This window comes from Microtus pennsylvanicus, chromosome 1, assembly GCF_037038515.1.
Source record: "Microtus pennsylvanicus isolate mMicPen1 chromosome 1, mMicPen1.hap1, whole genome shotgun sequence".
Taxonomy (NCBI): Eukaryota; Metazoa; Chordata; class Mammalia; order Rodentia; family Cricetidae; genus Microtus; species Microtus pennsylvanicus.
In genome coordinates this window covers 751,340-770,018 of record NC_134579.1, presented here as the reverse complement: position 1 = coordinate 770,018, position 18,679 = coordinate 751,340, and the positions used below count along the sequence as shown (strand labels likewise).

The window sequence follows — 18,679 nt, the reverse complement described above, 5'->3', positions numbered from 1 at the left end:
GTCTACAATTGGTAAACCTAAAGAAGCTCAATAAGAAGGTGAACCCAAGGAAAAACATATGGTTATCCTCTTAGCTATGGGAAGCAGACAAAATTGCCGGGGAGAAAAGTGGGATCTTGGGGGTGGGGTGGGATGGGGGTAAGGGAAGATGGGGAGAGAAAAGGGAGAAGGGGAGGATGGGGGAAACTTGGGGAAACAGGATGATTGGGATAAAGGAAGGTTGGATAGGGGAGCACGGAAGCACAATTCTTAGCTAAGGGAGCCACCTTAGGGTTGGCAAGAGACTTGAACCTAGAGTGGCTCCCAGGAGCCCAAGGCGATGTCCCCAGTTAGTTCCTTGGGCAGCTGAGGATAGGCAACCTGAAATGACCCTATCCTATAGCAATACTGACGAATATCTTGCATATCACCATAGAACTTCATCTGGTGATGGATGGAGATAGAAACAGAGACCCACACTGGAGCAGTGGACTGAGCTCCCAAGGTCCCTATGAGGAGCGGAAGGAGGGAGAAGATGAGCAAGGAAGTCAGGACCACGAGGGGTGCACCCACCCACTGAGACAGTGGGGCTGATATATTTGGAGCTCACCAAGGCCAGCTGGACTGTGACTAAAAAAGCATGGGATAAAACCGAACTCTTTGAACATGGCGGACAATGAGGGCTGATGAGAAGTCAAGGACAATGGCACGGGTTTTGATCCTACTTCATGTTCTGGCTTTGTGGGAGCCTAGCCAGTTTGGATGTTCATTTTCCTAGACCTGGATGGAGGGGGGAGGACCTTGGACTTTCCACAGGGCAGGGAACCCTGACTGCTCTCTGGACTGGAGAGGGAGGGGGAGAGGAGTAGAGGGAGGGGGAGAAGGGTGGGAGGAGGGGGAGGGAAATGGGAGGCTGGGAGGAGGCTGAAACTTTTTTTCCTTTTCTCAATAAAAATAAAAAAAGAATATAAAAAAATAAATAAAATTGTTTTAGCAAGTGTGAAGGAAAGCTCATGATTTGACTCTTTGTGTTTATCTGAAGTCATTTTAATTTGTCTCTGTTCTTCATGAGAAATGCATTTTAATGAAGTTTTCAAAGTATATAATTATTTATTTCATCATCAGAGGGCGAAGGTGGCCTAGTATTAGAATGAAGGAGGACAGCAGGAACTGACAATATTCCTGGGGTGGGAGGGAAGGATGAATCTCTAGAGCATCCATTCCAGCTCACCCCTCCACTTCCTACCTCTCCCCTCCACTCTTTACCCCACCCCTCCACTCCCTATCTCACCCCTCCACTCCCTACCCCACCCCTCCATTCACTACCCCATCCCTTTACTCCCTATCCTACCTCTCCACTCCCTACCCCACCCCTCCACTCCCTATCCCATCCCTCCATTCCCCATCCCACCCCTTCCTATTTTTTACTCCACCAGTCTACAGAGGGATAAATTCACTTGAAAACAGGAATCTCTTAATCAAGAAAAACATTAACCCTGTCTTAGCACAAGGCCAAAGAATTGATAGGTCCGAGTTCATAAAATAGCCGACTATGAGCCCCCAAAGATGACCATAACAAAGCTCCTTGACATAAATACTACAAGTCTGAGACAAAGGACAGGTATTTCCAAGACTGGTTTTACACAAGACTGTTTTTGTAGCATAAAACAATACTGTTTGCCATAGATTTCTGCAGTATTTATCTCATTAAATATTTTTTGCCTTCCTTGTCTCTTTTGTGTTGCTGTAACACTATACCAAATACTGAGTAATTATAAAGCGCAAAGGTTTATTTCTTACAGTTCAAGAGCCAGGGAACTCCAAGATTGAAGAGTCTGTCTGTCAAGGGATTTTTTTCCTGTAATGTCATCTTAAGCCATAGGACAGGAGAGGGCATGTGTGAACTTCCCTGTACAAGACAGGTAAAGGATAGAAGTGAGAGAAGCCAAATGCATTCCAGGAATAATGAACCCACCCAATGTTAATAGCATTAATCCATCCATGAAGGAAGTGTGCTCATAACCAAATCACGTTAAATTACCCCACCATCAGTAGATAAGAGTTTAGTTCTCAACCTAGAAATTTTGGAGAACAAACTCAAGTAACAGAGGTTATTAAGAACTAATGACTTCTGAAAACTTAGAAAGTTTATCTAATTAGTTGTCACTAAAACCAGGAGAGGGTGGGCAAGAAAAATGAGGTTAAATAACGTGTACCAAAACAGAGAGAAGAAATTGGATCTGTATTTTTATGGCACAGTAGGATAATTATTAGTTAAAACAATCAACTGTACATTTCACAAAGACTTGAAGAGTGTGAATTCTCAATCATACAAATGATTAATATTTGAAGGAGATAGAAGCATTTATTTGAGTTGGTTATTATATAGTATACACGTGGTGAATTATCATAATATGTACTTCATAAAACACACAATTATTATGTCTCAATAAAAAACAATAATATTTTTAAATACCATATCTAAAAGAGTCTTTGCTTAGAGCAGTATGTCTTAGTCTGACATCTGTGAATCAAATTATTTTATGCAAAATTGTCCTTATGTGGACAGGTATATTTTGGTAACATTGTTACAGAAAATGTTGAGGAGCTTGCCCAGGGTCCCAGGACCTCACAAAGAGAAGCATTAGGAAAGGGTTAGGAGTGTGGACATTCATTGTCAGCAGGTTAAACTACAAAGAGGAGTCTGTCCACTCAGCATTCCAACACAGATGCTATTCTTTAGTAATAGAATTTTACTTGTGACATAGTAAGATGGATAAGGAATATCCTCAGGCTTAAGGGGGCATTTTTAGGACAATGTCAAGATTTTAGGCGCATGATCTAGTTATCTACATTTTCTCAAATTGACCAAAACAAGGCTAACTATGGAATTATTGAAAATGGATCAGATTTTGTCAATTACCAGAACTGTCTTGGCGCCTCGAGATCTGTGTATGCACACATGCACATGTATGTGCTCTGTGATGTGTACGTGTGTGTGTGTGCATGCACGTGCTTTTTTCTGGTGATCATATTTAGGACCTGTATATATTAAGCCAATATTCTATCACTGAACTACATTCTCAACCCTTAGATTTTTTTTTCAATTAAAATATAATTATATCATTTCTCCTCCCCTCTCCACGTCCTGCTCCTCCCAAGTCCAAACTCCCCTCAAATTCATAACCTCCTCTTCTTTAACCATTGTCATTACATACACTTATAAATGAATCATCAGATAAACATAAACCCCTGAGACTGTTCAGTGTTGCTTGTGTGTTTCTAAGGTTGACGACTCATCATTTATTGAATAATTATTCAAAGAGTTCATCCCAATCATGAATTGGTTGTAGGTCTTTATCCAGTGGTGGGAACCAAAGACATTTCCTATATCTACCATGGGACATCAACTGTTGCTAGTGTTGTTTGGCTTTGTTTAGACAGCACTGCTATGGCAACTGCATGGGTACAGCTTCCCTGTCATAGCTCCAAGGCACACACACTCTCACAGCAGCCTTCCTAGTCGTCTGGCTCTTACAATATTTCTGCCCCTCTTCCATGACATCTCCTGACCTGTGGGCACAGGAGTAGTGTTGTGCGTCATATCAGTTGAGGAAGGCCATCCCACAGTTGTTATTCTGTATTTTGACTAGTTGTCTTTATCTATACTGGTCTCCATCTCTGGCAAGGAGAAGCTAATTTGATGTGGGATGTGACTTACCCTTATCTATGAATATATATGAGTAAGTCTTTAGAATGAAGTTAGGACTGGTTTAGGACGGTGGTTGTAAAAGGTCATCTTTTAAGAACCATGGCCTCACCAGCCCTGTGCAGTTACCTCTTAGCTCAAACTGACCTTGAACCCACTATATCACCTAGACTGATCTCAATTAGGGAACCTCCTCCTCTTTCCCAAATGCTGCTAACAGTGGTACACCCCACACCTGACTGCCTCTGGCTTTTACAAGCTTTATTGAAGGTCACACTTAGCCGTGCAGTGGTGGTGCACACCTTTAATACCAGCTCTTGGGAAGCAGAGGCAAGCAGATCTCTGTGAGTTTGCCCAGCCTCATCTGTAAAGTGTGTTCCAGGATGGAAGCAAAGACAGTACTGTTACACAGAGTAACCTGTCTTAAAAAACCACTCACGCATGCGTGCGCACAGGCACACACACAAACACACAAAGTAAGTCACGATTGAGCCTAAATGCTGTGAAAAGTGACTTCAAGTGCTCTATGATGAGTTATGGTAGTTAGTATGTATTTCTGCTCATATTTACCCCAGCTCCTCTCTCCTGTCCACTGGTTCCTTTCTTCCTAAACAATCCCTTCTACTTTTAAATGTCAAAGACAAACAGACAGATATTAGGCAGATAGATAGATAGATAGATAGATAGATAGATAGATAGATAGATAGATAGATGATTGATAGATAGATGGATAGATAGATAGATAGATAGATAGATAGATAGATAGATAGATAGAGTCCATAGATGGGAGAAAATGTGTAGCAGTAGGGCACTTATTTTTCCTGGCCACCCTGATAGCTTACACACAAAATAATCATACAGAAACTGTATTAATTAAATCACTGCTTGGCCCATTAGCTTTAGCTTCTTATTGGCTAACTCTTACATATTAATTGAACCCATTTCTATTAATCTGTATATCACCACTACATTGTGGCCTACCAGCAAAGTTTAAGCACGTCTATCTCCAGCAATGGCTCCATGGCATCTCCCTGACCCCGCCTTCCTCCTCCCATGCTATAGTACAAGTCAATTCTTTATTCATTAACCAATAAAAGCAACACATAGACAGAAGGACCTTGCATACAAAAAAATGTGAATTATGCTTTCTGAATCTATTTTAGTTTGCTTAACATGATGATCTCCAATTCTATCCGTTTTCTTGCAAATAACACAATTTTGCTCTTCATTATTGAATCAAGTTCCATGTTGTACTAGTGCCATATTTCATTTGTCTGCTGATGGGAACCTAGGCAGATTCTACGACTGGGCTATTATGAATAGTGCTCCAATAAGCACGGATATAAAAGAATCTCTGTGGTACAATAACTTAGATTTCTCCAGATATATAAGTACAAGTACTATAGCTAGATTACATGGTAGCTCATTTTAGTTCATTTGCTAATTTGTTTATTTGTACTGATTTCCATAGAGACTGAATTTCTTTCCCACCAGAACTGGATAAAGGTCCCTTTTCCTATCTCTCTCATCTTGCCTAGCATTTGTTGCTTGGTTTCTTGATAATAGCCTTTCTGACTGTGATGAGATAGAACCTCCTTGTAATTTTGATTAGCCTTTTCCTCATAGCTAAGGATGCTAAAAATATTTTTATATATTTACTGGGTGTTTGTTTATTCCATAACTCTTATCTTTTAAAGTTTTATGGCTTCATAAATAGGCTCTATAAGAAAAGAAAAACCTCCAAAGAGCTTATTGTCCATCCAAAACCACCTTTTTCTTTGGGCTAAACATCAAATCCAGAGAATGAGAAATAGAGAATTTTTCAAATGTCTTTACTTTCTCTGGATCATTTCTTTTGTTAGATTTTAGTATTAATTAAAGTAAAATCTTCTTAATTTTACTACGTATCTATTGACAGGCCTGTTCATTAGAGACAATACGGTTACATTCTAAAATTTACGTGTGAAATAGATCTGCAGTACAGCTGCAATGTGGGGTGCTGGGTATGCAGGGATATACAAGTATGCAGAGTTCCTCATTTTGTTTTCAGTCCTTTTATATCTGCAACCCACCACCTATTTGGTAGGTAACAAGCTTTGAATATAATTTGGAAAACAGAGTAAAAGCTTTGCTAAGCCCGAGTTTCAGTAGCATATACGTCTCTGACTTCCTGTTCTTCCTTTGTTCCCTAGCGATTAAGCTTGCTGCTATGTAAGAGAGGAATTACTAATGAAAGCGCTTCAGAATCCCAGTTAGTCCCTTTGATTAGGATCTTTTCTTCTAACATATGGTGAAACAACGAGCCATGATTGTGGTTTCAAATCTAAAGAATTATACTATTTGTTCATTCCTGAAACCTGAAGCAAGCATCTGGTGGTTAGAGCTTCCAGAAATAACAGAAAGAAATGGAAGGAGACAAAAAGCACCTAAGCGCTCAAGGGTGAAAGCATGTAGATGAGATTAAGCCATGGCTTAAGTTAGTCCTTTCTATTAAAGGGAGGGGAGCCAAGGAGGTGGCTCCGTGGATCTCTGAGGACCTGAGTTCCAACTCCCAGGGTGCACATAGAGCTGAGTAAGGCAGCAGGGATCTGTGAGCCAAGCACACCTACAATGAGATGGGAGATGGGGAGAAGAGCAACCTCAGAAGCTTGGGGCCAGTAAACTGGCTGTGCATCACCAACAATAAAGAGAACCTGCCTTTAACTCCTTAGAAGGCAAGAGCTGATACCTGAGGCTGTTCTCTGACCTCCACGTGGGTGCTCCATACATGTGCTATGGCAAAAGCTGATACCCGAGGCTGTTCTCTGACCTCCACATGGGTGCTCCATACATGTGCTATGGATGATGTGCACCCTGACACGCACACACACAAGCATGCACACGCATATGCAATACTCATGAATTGTGTTTCTTTTTTCTTTTATGAATTCTACTTTCTTTTATGCAGGAAATAGAAACCATGCCCTAAGCTTAAATGTCTCTTCCTTTTTGCCTAATCTTACAACTAGAAATAATCTATATTTAACATTCCTCATCAGGAAAAAGAAATATGTTTTGACTGTTTCCTTATCTCTATCACATGTGAGCTCAGAAGCATCCCAGTTTCCACTTTCCACCCACTATTAGATTTATGCATTTTCTTTCTTAAAATTATATTTTCTACATTAAACGTCTGTCCCATTTTTTTCACGTTTTATTTTAGGATTATTCTGGCTCACACTTTCCATTTCCAGACAACACTGGGCAAAGAATTTCAAATAAAGATGTGCTGTTCGTTTTGTGATGTTATTCATTTGAACAAGTATTGAATGAGGTTCATTTTTTTTTAAATTGGGGTAGTGTAATAGTCTTCTGGCGTTGCCATGAGAAAACACCACCAAATGGGTGTCCCAAACACCAGAAATTTTTCCTTTGTAATTCTTGAGTCCAATAACAAGGTGTCAGCAATTCTTCTGGAAGCTTCTCTGGCTCACAGACAGCTGGCTGCTTCCGGAGGGTGTCCTCACATGGCCTTCCCTCTGTGCCTGCAGATTCTTTGCTATCTCTACATCCTCCTATGGGGACACCAGTCATCCTGGGCTACGCCCTTATGACTTGATTTAACCTGAATTACCTTTACTTTAAAAGACGTTTAAGACAGTCACCCTGTGTGTTGAGGCTTCAGCTCGTGAATTTGGAGTAAATGAACTTCACAACAGGTAGCAATGCAGCTTGTCAATTTTTTTTAATGTCTTCCCTTTTGGAAGAGGAGAAAATCTCAAGAAAGAGTGTGATCAAAGTCATATTTCACGTGAAAGTTGTTTGGAATGTAATGTATAGCTTCTGTGAATCCTTTGGGTAAGGATAGCATTTACGAGTCAATAAATTAATAAAGTCGCCACCATTAGCTGCTGCTTTGCATTACCACATAGAACACTTTTGCACTTATCAAAGGCAGAGACACGTAGGTGGTACAATCTTCCTTGGGGCATCACTTAATGTTCAATGACAGCATTTACAACATCTTATTTTTAGTGCATTTAACTATGGTTTGCCTCATGTAGCAAATCAAAATATATAATATATATTTCAATTATAGTTAAAGAAGGGTGATTGATTTATTCATATATGATAAGTGTCAGTCTTAATAGTTGGGACATAATTTTCAAAAAAGTATGAGTATATATTTCATGGAGTATATATACTGTAAAAAATATTATTTGGTATTTACCTAGAATTCCAATTTAACTGTGGGTTCTGTGGGGTTTATTGTATGGTTGGTTGTTTTTCTGGCAAACTTACGTTAAAGATTTAATCTTTTAGGGGTATGAAGTGTGTGTGTGTGTGTGTGTGTGTGTGTGTGTGTGTGTGTGTGTGTGTAGAGGGGTTCATCAGTTAAGAATGCTTGCTGCTCTGCCAAAGGACCAAAGTTCAATTTACAGCATCCATTTCTGGCCACTCACAACCATCTGTAACTCCAGCTACAAGGTACAGGAAAGCATCAGATGGCCTCAACAATCACCCTCACACACATGGCACACACAGAAAACACACACACATACACACACAAAAAAAGAGAAAAGAAGAATGACTCCCTCTCTCCTGCCCTCATTCCCAGTTAGATTGCTTTCACTTATTTCATAAATGTGATTTCCTGCTCTTTATTCGATGACTTTTAAGAGATCTCTGCCCTAAAGCACAGAAACCCAGACCTTGGGCTCCTGTCTAAGCTACTACAATATATCACATTAAATATTAAAATTAGTTATGTACCCAACACTCCAGCTGAAGTATTTATGCCTCTCTGGCAACATTACACCATGCTGTCTGTATGATTGCACTAGTAGACTTCAGATACTATCAGTTGTTCCTCTCTGAACACTAGGCTGCTCACTCACTTGAAAAAACCAGAGGATTGGATTCAAAGTGTTTTTCCCAAGGGTCCTAACAATTCCTCTCCGGGCTTCTCTGAAATGAGGGCTTCACTAATTCTCCCATTTACCTTATGAAATCTAAATTGTTTCTATTTCAAATTAATCCTTTTTCTCTTGAAGTTTATAGTGCTTCGATTGTTAAATAATTAAAGATTATAGTACTCAGAAATTTCACCTCTAAAAGATAAGTTTGCCAACCCTAAATTCATCAAGGGTGAAAGAAAGTACACAGATTGTTTTTTCCTCCGCTCCTCCCCCACAGTCCCCTTAACACAGATTTCCTGCAGATCGCGAGCTCAGATGCTGTGCGCATGAAAGTGCTGAGGATGTTGAAACAATCCCACCGTGGCGGGTTCTGACTGATGGAAATAATTTTGCTGGGAACTGAAGCCATCGCCCGGGTTTGAGCCAGACAGCTTCTGGTTCTCTACCGCCATCTAGTGGCGACATGGTCATACACAGCTGCCACAACGTGGTAGTTCTGAGCTGAGATTTTAAAATATTGCTATAAATCAAATGGATGACTTGTTTTAGTCTTGTCACCACAGTAAAGGGGGATTTACAGAGTCTTTCAACAGATAATATGTGATAAATGTTAATAAAAGTGAAATAGGACACAATGACAGACGTTAGCATTTGAACGGTATAAAATGTGTGCAATTTAATCCCTTTATGATGTTCAGATGTAAACTTGAGCGATGAGGGGAAAAAATGCAATGTACTCTCACGTGTGAAAAAATAAAAGTTTTCCTACGTCCTCTGCTCTTGTATCGTGGTAAAGACTATTTATGATATAACGTTATCAAAGCTGAGGAAAAGCAGCAAAATAATGTTCTCCTAAATGTGGAGTTGGGAAGGCTGCTCAGCGTGTTTAACCGTTTGTCTTCAATTAGAGTTGAGCTTTAGACTCATTATTACTTATAAACGTAATGCAGTGCTTAATGAGTGTTGAATAATATTTAGTTTTTAATGTCCTATAATCTGGAACTTTCTCCAAATGGCATAATACTGTGTTTAATTGTGTGAATCTAAAGTAAAAATAAATTTCTCTAATGAATAAAATAAAATCTTTCCAAAGTAAGACTTTTCCCCCATTAAAGCTATTTTTCCTGAATAACAATTAAGGGAGGGGGGTTCTAATGTTTTCACATTCCCCAGTTCTCTATTTTAATTTAAAGTGCCAACATTATTATCAAGTGCTTAGGGATTGCAAACAAGAGATATTTAAATGGGATGCCTGTGTCTTAATATACTTGTGAGCCAACTGAGAAATATCCTATTTCTTTTCAGGGTGGGAAAATCCCTATACGGTGGACAGCCCCAGAAGCTATTGCCTACAGAAAATTCTCTTCAGCAAGTGATGCCTGGAGCTATGGCATTGTCATGTGGGAGGTGATGTCCTATGGAGAGAGACCATATTGGGAAATGTCCAACCAGGATGTAAGTACATGGACCGCAAGCACAATGCCTTTGGGTGGGAAAGTCCTCAACAGGGTGAGCTGGGCTTTGTTCCTTGCCTGATATACATCTTCTCTAGGACACTCTCCGTGTTCTAGGGCAGCAAGACAATGCTTACCTACAGTTAAACAAAAGAGAGAGTAATGTTGACTTCTTACTCATTTCTTCCACACAGCAGTACAGTGCAGCGCTGCATATCAGCCTATGATACATAACACCGAGAAGAGAGAACGCTTTCAGGCGATGCACTATCAGTGGGTGTCATCTCTCAAGGTTCTTTTGAGATGCATAATCTTTTCTCCAATCTCTTTTTGTTTTTCGTGGGTGTTTTTTTTTTTGTTCTGTTTTATCTGTAGCAATTACATTTGTGGTTGATAACATTACAGAACCAAACAGTTCATACACTCAGCCTCTATGATCTGCCCACACTCATAGAGACAGCATTCAGAACTACAGATATTCCGACGATGCAAGTGCGGGCAAGGTCAGAGCAGACAATGTACTCTCTCACCACTGCCTCATCTCAGAAGCCAGGTTTGTCTAATTAGCTTGCCTTCTTCAATGCCCCCTGAGGGGTTCTAAAGCTATAGTGATGAGGAAGGAGCACTGATGTGATTTTGACCGTCCTCACATGCAAAGACAGCTATGCGACTGTAGTCATTCCTAAACACACACAGAGCATAGCCACGGCAGCATCACATTCCTTTGTTCCCGTTACACTCGCCTGACAAACCCCCATACCTCACTACACTATACACTACAGTATACAGTACACTACACACTACAGTACACACTACAGATTATTCACATTTCACAAGATTTGCTTTGTTTTGTTTGTTGAGATGAGACAGGGTCTCTCTATGTAACTCTGGCTGTCCTGCAACTCACTTTGCGTAGCCTGGGCTGACCTGAATCCAACTCAAGTGATCTTCCTGCCTCTACTTCCCAAATACTGACATTTCATATTCAGGCATAAACTTGGTTAGATTTTGGGCACAGTTGATACTTCTGCTGACATGGAGTGTGACTTTTGCAGCTGGTTCTTACTTCGTTGTGTGCGTATGTGCTGACTGATCATGGGGAATACCTATAAAGCAGCAGTGATAAGGTCACATGAACTTCACAGTCATTGTTCTCCCAGGCACAACATCCAACTCAAAGCCACATTAGCAGGGTCCTCCAGAACATCTGGAACATCTGGTCTTAGACACAGAATGTGCAGCGCCAGCAACCTCTGTGACATACTCAGCATTGGAGCATTTTAGAGCTGTGTCATTTGGCTAGAATCCTCTATTCCCCGGAGGAGTTTTGTCTGATGGACCTCACAGCTCTTTGTGTTACCCTGTCACTGTGTGTGTGTGTGTGTGTGAGAGAGAGAGAGAGAGAGAGAGAGAGAGAGAGAGAGAGAGAGAGAGAGAGAGTGTGTGTGTGTGTGTGTGTGTGAGAGAGAGAGAGAGAGAGAGTGTGTGTGTGTGTGTGTGTGTGTGAGAGAGAGAGAGAGAGAGAGAGAGAGAGAGAGAGAGAGTGTGTGTGTGTGTGAGAGAGAGAGAGAGAGAGAGAGAGAGAGTAGCACGTGTCAGTTCATCAAAGCCTTTCCTGAACTTCCTGATGTTAAATTCCCAAACAGGAAATTTGACCCTTTACTCTCAGGACTTCCACTGTGAGTTGTGGTTTTGTTTTATTTTTAATGCTTATTTGTACTTCTTTTTTTAAAAAACAAGCTAGCTATTTTTTTTTTTTTTTTGGTTTTTCGAGACAGGGTTTCTCTGTAGCTTTGGTGCCTGTCCCGGAACTAGCTCTTGTAGACCAGGCTGGCCTCGAACTCCCAGAGATCCGCCTGCCTCTGCCACCCGAGTGCTGGGCTTAAAGGCGTGCGCCACCACTGCCGGGTTTAGCTAATATCTTGTAAGCCCTAAATTCAGTCACTGTAATACCTGCTTTATTCTAAACCTAAATGTTGCTCATGTACGTATTCTATTTGAACAGAAATAAGCCATGCAAGCAAATCTCTAGAATCAAGTCCTCTTCAGCACCGCGTCTAGAGACACATGGTAATAACTTGAATGACTTGTTCAAAAATTTAGATTGTAGCCATAGTGAACTTTTAGAACAAATCACAGCTGGAGAAAGCAAGGAATAACTGTGACTTCTATTTTGCTTTGTTTGCTATTCATGCAGCTTCCACTTTGGGGTTAGTAATCTCCTGCCCTTAAGAAGTTTATGTTTTAACAGTTAAGAGAGAGACTGGAAATAAAATAAATAAGCAAAAAATACAATATATGACTTGACACTGCTGGGAGTGAAACAAAAGAGGAAGATAAGAAACTTCAAGCTTAGATTTGATTTATTTTATAAAACACTTTCATAAAAGTCATTCACTTATGTTAATAAAGATCATAGTTAATCCTTTTTATTTGACATTAGAGAGAGTCATTCTAATAAAATTAGACCAAGAGAAAGATCAATTTCCTGCCATCTCTTGATCCCTAAATTTTCTTTCCTCTTGGGACACATTGCAGTCACAGGCTTAGGAAGCATGACCATGATGATGTGGATTGGGACTCAATTATGCAGACTACTTAAGCTTTGAAAGTGCCTCAGGTTCGCGACTAAATAATATGAGAAAGAAACGTGTTGGGTTCTTGTTTGATGTGCCTTCTAATAGCAAGAGGCTGTGATTTTGTCTCTGAAGAGACACTGGTGGCACTTACTCCAGCAAAGAAAGATCCATGTTCTCCCTTTGCTAGTGTTGGACTCTCCCTCTCTGCAGAGGTGCCAAAGCATGGGCAGAACTTTCGTAGGGCAGATCAGGTACAAATGAGGATGCCAGACCACAAGACAGATTGCCGAGGAGGACAGTTTCTGTGGAGAATGGCCCAAATGTGCCATTTCAGCTCAGACAACCAGGTAAATTGTTCTTAATTGTTGCCTAGAGTAGTCCAGACCCTGTTGTCAGCCTCTCCCTGCCTGGATCATACCAACAGTTCACCCAGCAGTTCTGGCCATAGATCTTGATGATCAGCCTCCAAGATGACCGTTTAGAGAGTGATTTTGTTTATTAAGCCTCATTTGGCTGCCTGGATTCTATCTGGAACAGGAGAAAATCCTACAGCCAGGAATCACCTTCTGACACGGAGCCCGCTTGCCTTTGTTCTCGACGTCAGGATGAACTTTTCTCCCCACAAAACAAAACTGGGGTTTCAGTCACTGTGGCTTCACTGTCCTTGTGGGTGACAAAAGAATACTCAAGAAAGAATCTGAGAACAGGGAAGGGAAAAGTGGGGCTAGAGATGGGGAGACAAATCTTGAAGCCTTCAGATCAACACATTACCAGATGATAGCAGAGTGAGCTAAAATCTTTTATGTGTTTCCTGAATACCTTCTGCTGCTACAGGAATGGGATCTGGAATTCTGTTTAGCAAAACATATTGAAAGTTATCATATCTGTGATGGATCCCATAACCAGAATTTCCATTTAGACGAAGAATTAGCTTAGTCAAAATTTCCTCACTACTCTGTGCACGTGCTGTCTGTTCCCTTCTTGTTCTGCAGTCCTTATTCATTGGGTCAAGATATAATTTTACATTTGACCATTTCCAACCAAGCAACTTTCTAAAAAAAAGTGATGAGACAGGGAATAAAAGTCCAACTATGTTGTTCTGTTTCAATATTCTATATGCTTTTACCGCATTTTGGTGAGTTTTACAGAGCTGTGGGCACAGTTCAAATTGAACGTTACAATGTTTTATGATCGTTAATGAGCTTAGGAAATTTCAGACAGTTTTTAGGAAATAGTTTTTCTATTCTGCAGACTATGGTGTATTTTATTACAATGAACAATTCTGAGTCTGCAGAATCTGTGTTAGTGAATAATATAATGAGTTTCCCAAAGGTCAGTGGAATTGTACATTAGGGAAGGGAAATGAGAAAAAAAGGCAGAATGCATTGAACTATCCCATAAAAAATAACAAAATATAATAGCTAGTGCCAGATGCTGAGCCATTCAGCAAGCACTTATTAAACATGTGTCAATCACCAGACCAGGTGTGCGTGTGGGCCAAGGATGAGGAAAAGGAAAATCAATCCTCCACTGTGTTAAATGAAATAAACAAGAAGCAGAAGACAGATGATGAACTCTCTCCCAAACAAGAAAGTGAAAGATGATCACACAGTGCTAATGAGTGGAACGATACTTAGCTAGGCTCTAGGAAGGAGAGCTAAGCGGTACATGCGAGAACATCAAGCAGCAAGTTCCGAGTACCCAAACACATGCAGGTCAGAGAAACAAGGGCTAGTGTTCCATGTACACACCTAGGAAACTGGTGATTACGTACTTTGGGTTTGAGGGGTTTGTTTGGTTTGGTTTTTTGAGACAGGGTTTCTCTATGTAGCCCTGTAGCTGTTCTTAGACTAGCTCTGTTGACCAGGGGGCCATCAAACTCAGAGGTCTGCATGCCTCTGCCTCTTGAGGGCTGGGCTGGAGGTGTGTGCCATCATGCCTGGCTTGACTACATATTTTGTAAAGAACTAGATGAAAGCACTTTGAGGATACCCAGAGCCAAGAAATGACAAATAGCTACAGCGACAGGGCTGTTAACTGTGCTGACTGATCACTACCCACCATGCACCTGGATGGAATTCTCACTATATTCCATAAACACAAAAGAATGAATGGGACATATTTCTCACTTGGGGAATCCATTGTTTTGGTGTAGAGATGAAGTCCTAATACAAATCCTACACCCAGACCCGTTAGAATGACCTATACCAAGGGCATATGCTGTACTTTTTTTAGTGTAATAAAACATTGTATGACTACAATATAGTGATTTCAAATATACCCAGAAAGCATGCAAACTATGCTTTCTTATTATTAATGAAAGAAACATGACAAAAGCTATCTTGAACAAAAGATTTTTTTTTAAATCACAAAACAGCAGGTCACGTAGCACATTGAATCTGTGCATGCAAGGTTTAGTGTTGGCCTGAGTTTCTAGACTTTCTCTCGAATTACTCCATTCTTTGCTGTCTTGTACTATGGAACTCAGGATTCCAGCCTAGAAGGAATAGTATAATGAAACCTTTCTCAAATTCTGAAAGCAATCCAATGTTAGTGAAGACTCTGGCTAGCTCTGTAAGGCCTCTGTTCAACCCCAACCTAAAGCTCCCTCAGGGAAGTGAATGCAGTGGTTAACCACGCCAACCTTCTCCATTCCAAGGTGATGGAGCACTGTGATTGCAAAGTTTCTGATAGTCAGATGGAATGAGAGGAGGATTCCAAGTTGAAAGTAGTTGCGCAGCCAGAAGATGTATGAGGTTTTTCTGTTTGTTTGTCTAGTTTCATTTCTGTTCATCTCTTTGAGATATTTGTCAAGAGCAACATTATTGTAGTCTCGGCTTTGTGAGACACCAAATGTTAATAGGGTTTTTGTGATTTTTTTCACATTTAACCTGCATTTATTCTCCAGGCCCATGGATAAGGCATGGCTCACAATGACTATCACAGAAAGGAAAATGCCCAATACAGCGGTGGCACAAGATTGCTAGGGTATCATGCCCTGGGGAAGATCATGGAGGCAAAATGAGTAATGGGACTCAAGAAACCTCGTCCCCCATGGTTTTGTGGTGTGATGCATCAAATCTTGAACTATATAACTCTAAGTGTATGTACCTACCAATCCCCATGCCCACGTGATCAGGAACCAAGGTACTCTAGCTCTGGTCACTGAAAAAGACCAGAAAATGGCACTATCAATCATGTCTGACCTTTTCTCATTCTCCATGATGAAGTAACAGAGATGGTACTGGCCATGTTACTCCTTCTAAATTGATACCAGCAGTCCTAGTTAACTCAATGGCACTTTTGTGTTGTAAGGAGGGACGCTTGTTGGTTTCCAGCCACCCAGCTAGCTTAGACCCAAAATAATCACACAGATACTGTATTAATTGAAACACTGCTTGGCCCATTAGCTCTAGCTCTTTATTGGCTAACACTTTTATCTATTAATCTGTGTAACGCCATGTAGCAGTGGTTTACCAGTAAAGTTTCTGCATGCCTGACTGTGGCAGTTCCATGTCATCTCTCTGACTCTGCCTTCTTTCCCCCAGCTTTCAGCCTAGCTTTCCCTGCCTACTTAAGTTCTGTTTTGCTCTAGGTCCAAAGCAGTTTCTTTATTCATTAATGGTAATCACAGTACACAGAGGGGATTCCTACATCACTTTTGCTTCTAGATTAGGAGAACATGGACTCCCCTGGCAGGTCTTACTCTTCTGTGTCCAAATGTGCTCCACTGTCAACCACAGTGAGGCAGTGACTAGCCACATACCTGATGTGAGATATTACAGGTTAAAATGTTGATTTTAGATGATGATACTGAGAAAGTGACTTCTTGGCTTGAGGTAAGAGTGATCTGACATATGTTTTAATTTGATAGATTCTCAGAAAGAGGATAGTCTCATACAGGATCTGATCACTTGCAAAGCTCCCTTGAAACTAACTACAGTAAATAAGTAAGTGAGTAAGGCAATCAATCAATCATAGTCAGCTACAATGCTTAGAGATAATTTTCTTGTAGCCAGGGTAGAAGTGGTATTCCAAGCTAATAACAGGACAAATTGAAAAGACTAGTAGATCTGCAGGGTCTCCCGACATCAGCAGCATCAGTACTTGTGGTGGGGGGGTCTATTCTGAACACTGGAGTTGATGCTTACCAGCAGTACAAGTCTCTACATACTAGATTCTAGTAGCAATCCCCTACTGAAATAAAAACAACAACAAAAAAAAAGTCTATGGTTAGTGACTTGTCAGAGGTGGAGGACAAAATTACCTCCAGTTAAGAACTACTAATAAAATAGCTAGGAAGTTCGGAGTTACAATCCAAGGCCCATGGCTGACTGAACACTTAGGCAAGCAGATTAAGCTTTCTGGTATAGCATTTCTTGGAGTTCAAAATAACCAGCTGCAGACATTGAAGAAACAAAAGACAACTCATATATACCACTTGCTACATATAAATCCATCATGACTAGTAAAAGCCTGGATTTTATGGATTTGATAGAAATCACCTATTTTTGTTAGACACAGATTTTTTTATGTATTTTAAGTATCGAATTTTATTGGTCCATTAAGATATCAAACCACAAATACATGAAGAACATTGTGATAACAGGATAAATATTTAAAACAAACAATAATTTAAAACATGAGAAGGGGGCTGGAGAGATGGCTCAGTGGTTAAGAGCACTGGCTGCTCTTCCAGAGGTCTTGAGTTCAATTCCCAACAACTATATGGTGGCTCAGAACCATCTGGCGCCCTCTTCTGGCATGTAGGCATATATGCATGCAGAATGTTGTACACATGATTAAAAAAAAGAGAGAGAGAAGACTGAATTTTTACCTGTCAATGTGAACCTTGTGTTTAAAGCAACAAAATTTCCCTACTTAGAACTAGAAATCAGGGTGCTGAAGAGAAGGCGAACAGAAAACAACAACTTTAGATGATTAGCTCATTGAAACTTCAAGGTAATTCTCTTGGGTGGATGCCATTATTGTCCCCATTTCTAGGTAAGAGAAGTGGAGCTTAGAAAGGACCAGTCATCGACCCAGGTTATTGGGGAGCCATGAAATTGAATTTTATGTCCCTGCTTAATCCAGAGTGCCTGCTTTTGCTGCTAATCTGTAAAGCAGACATTCAGGATTCCAAGGAGTCCACATTCCACCACAGCTCTACCTAATGAGGACAAAGCATCGTTAATTATGCATGCTACCCCATTACACAGAAGTGTTTGCATTCATCCTTGCTTGCAGGGGGGATGCAGGCTGACCTATCACTGTTGAGAAATGGAAAGCCTCCTTGAGGCTTTTTGGACCTCGATGTTAAAATTTTATGAAATGTTCTCTCTTGTTGCTACGTTTCTTACAAACAATTTAGTCAAATTTTCATGAATGACAGAACTATCCCATCGCCTGAAACATTTCTCGGGTAGATTGAAGGTGGGGGGATGTCTAGCTGCTTTAAAGCATGTGAAGTTTGTCTTTCATTTTCGTAAGGTAGGTCAAGGTAATGTATGTTATTTTGACCCAAATCCAAAATCATTGTAATTTACTATATAATGAGAATCCATTGTGGGTGAGCAAGCTCCAAAGATGGCACCAAGGGCACCACACTTCTTCACGCTTGTACCAGGTAATGAGCTTCATGGGACTGGGGGAAGGGGATCAAAATGTGAACAGCAGGAAATAACCAAACCCACAGAGTCAGTAGGTGGGGAAAAGGCCAGCTTCGTTTAAATGAGAAGCGGCTTCAGTAGCAGTAATGATCTTACTGCCAGACTAAGAAGAAAAGCCTTGAAGCAGAGCAGAAGAAGCCTCCTGGGTGAGCTATCACTTAGGCTTTGCCACGAAACTCATCTCTTTTCCTCAGAGGAAAGAGGGAACAAGGAAACATCACTTGAGGCCACAAGAAGCATAATGCTACCGCAGTGGTTGGGTTTTTCCTCCTCGCTTTAGAAAAGCTTTGTGTAATAATAATGACTTTCCCTGTACGTGACTTTCTGATGTACACTGCTCACTAGATGGGGGGACATGGGATGCATCTTCCAGGTCTTTATTTTTGGAAGT

At 40.7% G+C, this 18,679-nt stretch overlaps 1 protein-coding gene across 3 annotated transcripts in view; it reads left to right on the top strand.

The window, feature by feature from the left end:
- Positions 1–18,679, top strand: part of Epha6 (EPH receptor A6) — an 895,033-nt gene that overhangs the window by 853,573 nt on the left and 22,781 nt on the right. For all 3 annotated transcript variants that reach the window (XM_075950396.1, XM_075950493.1, XM_075950569.1), the window contains one exon: positions 9,892–10,041. In XM_075950396.1, coding sequence (XP_075806511.1) covers positions 9,892–10,041 — 150 coding nt within the window. The remainder of the gene's footprint in view (positions 1–9,891; positions 10,042–18,679) is intronic.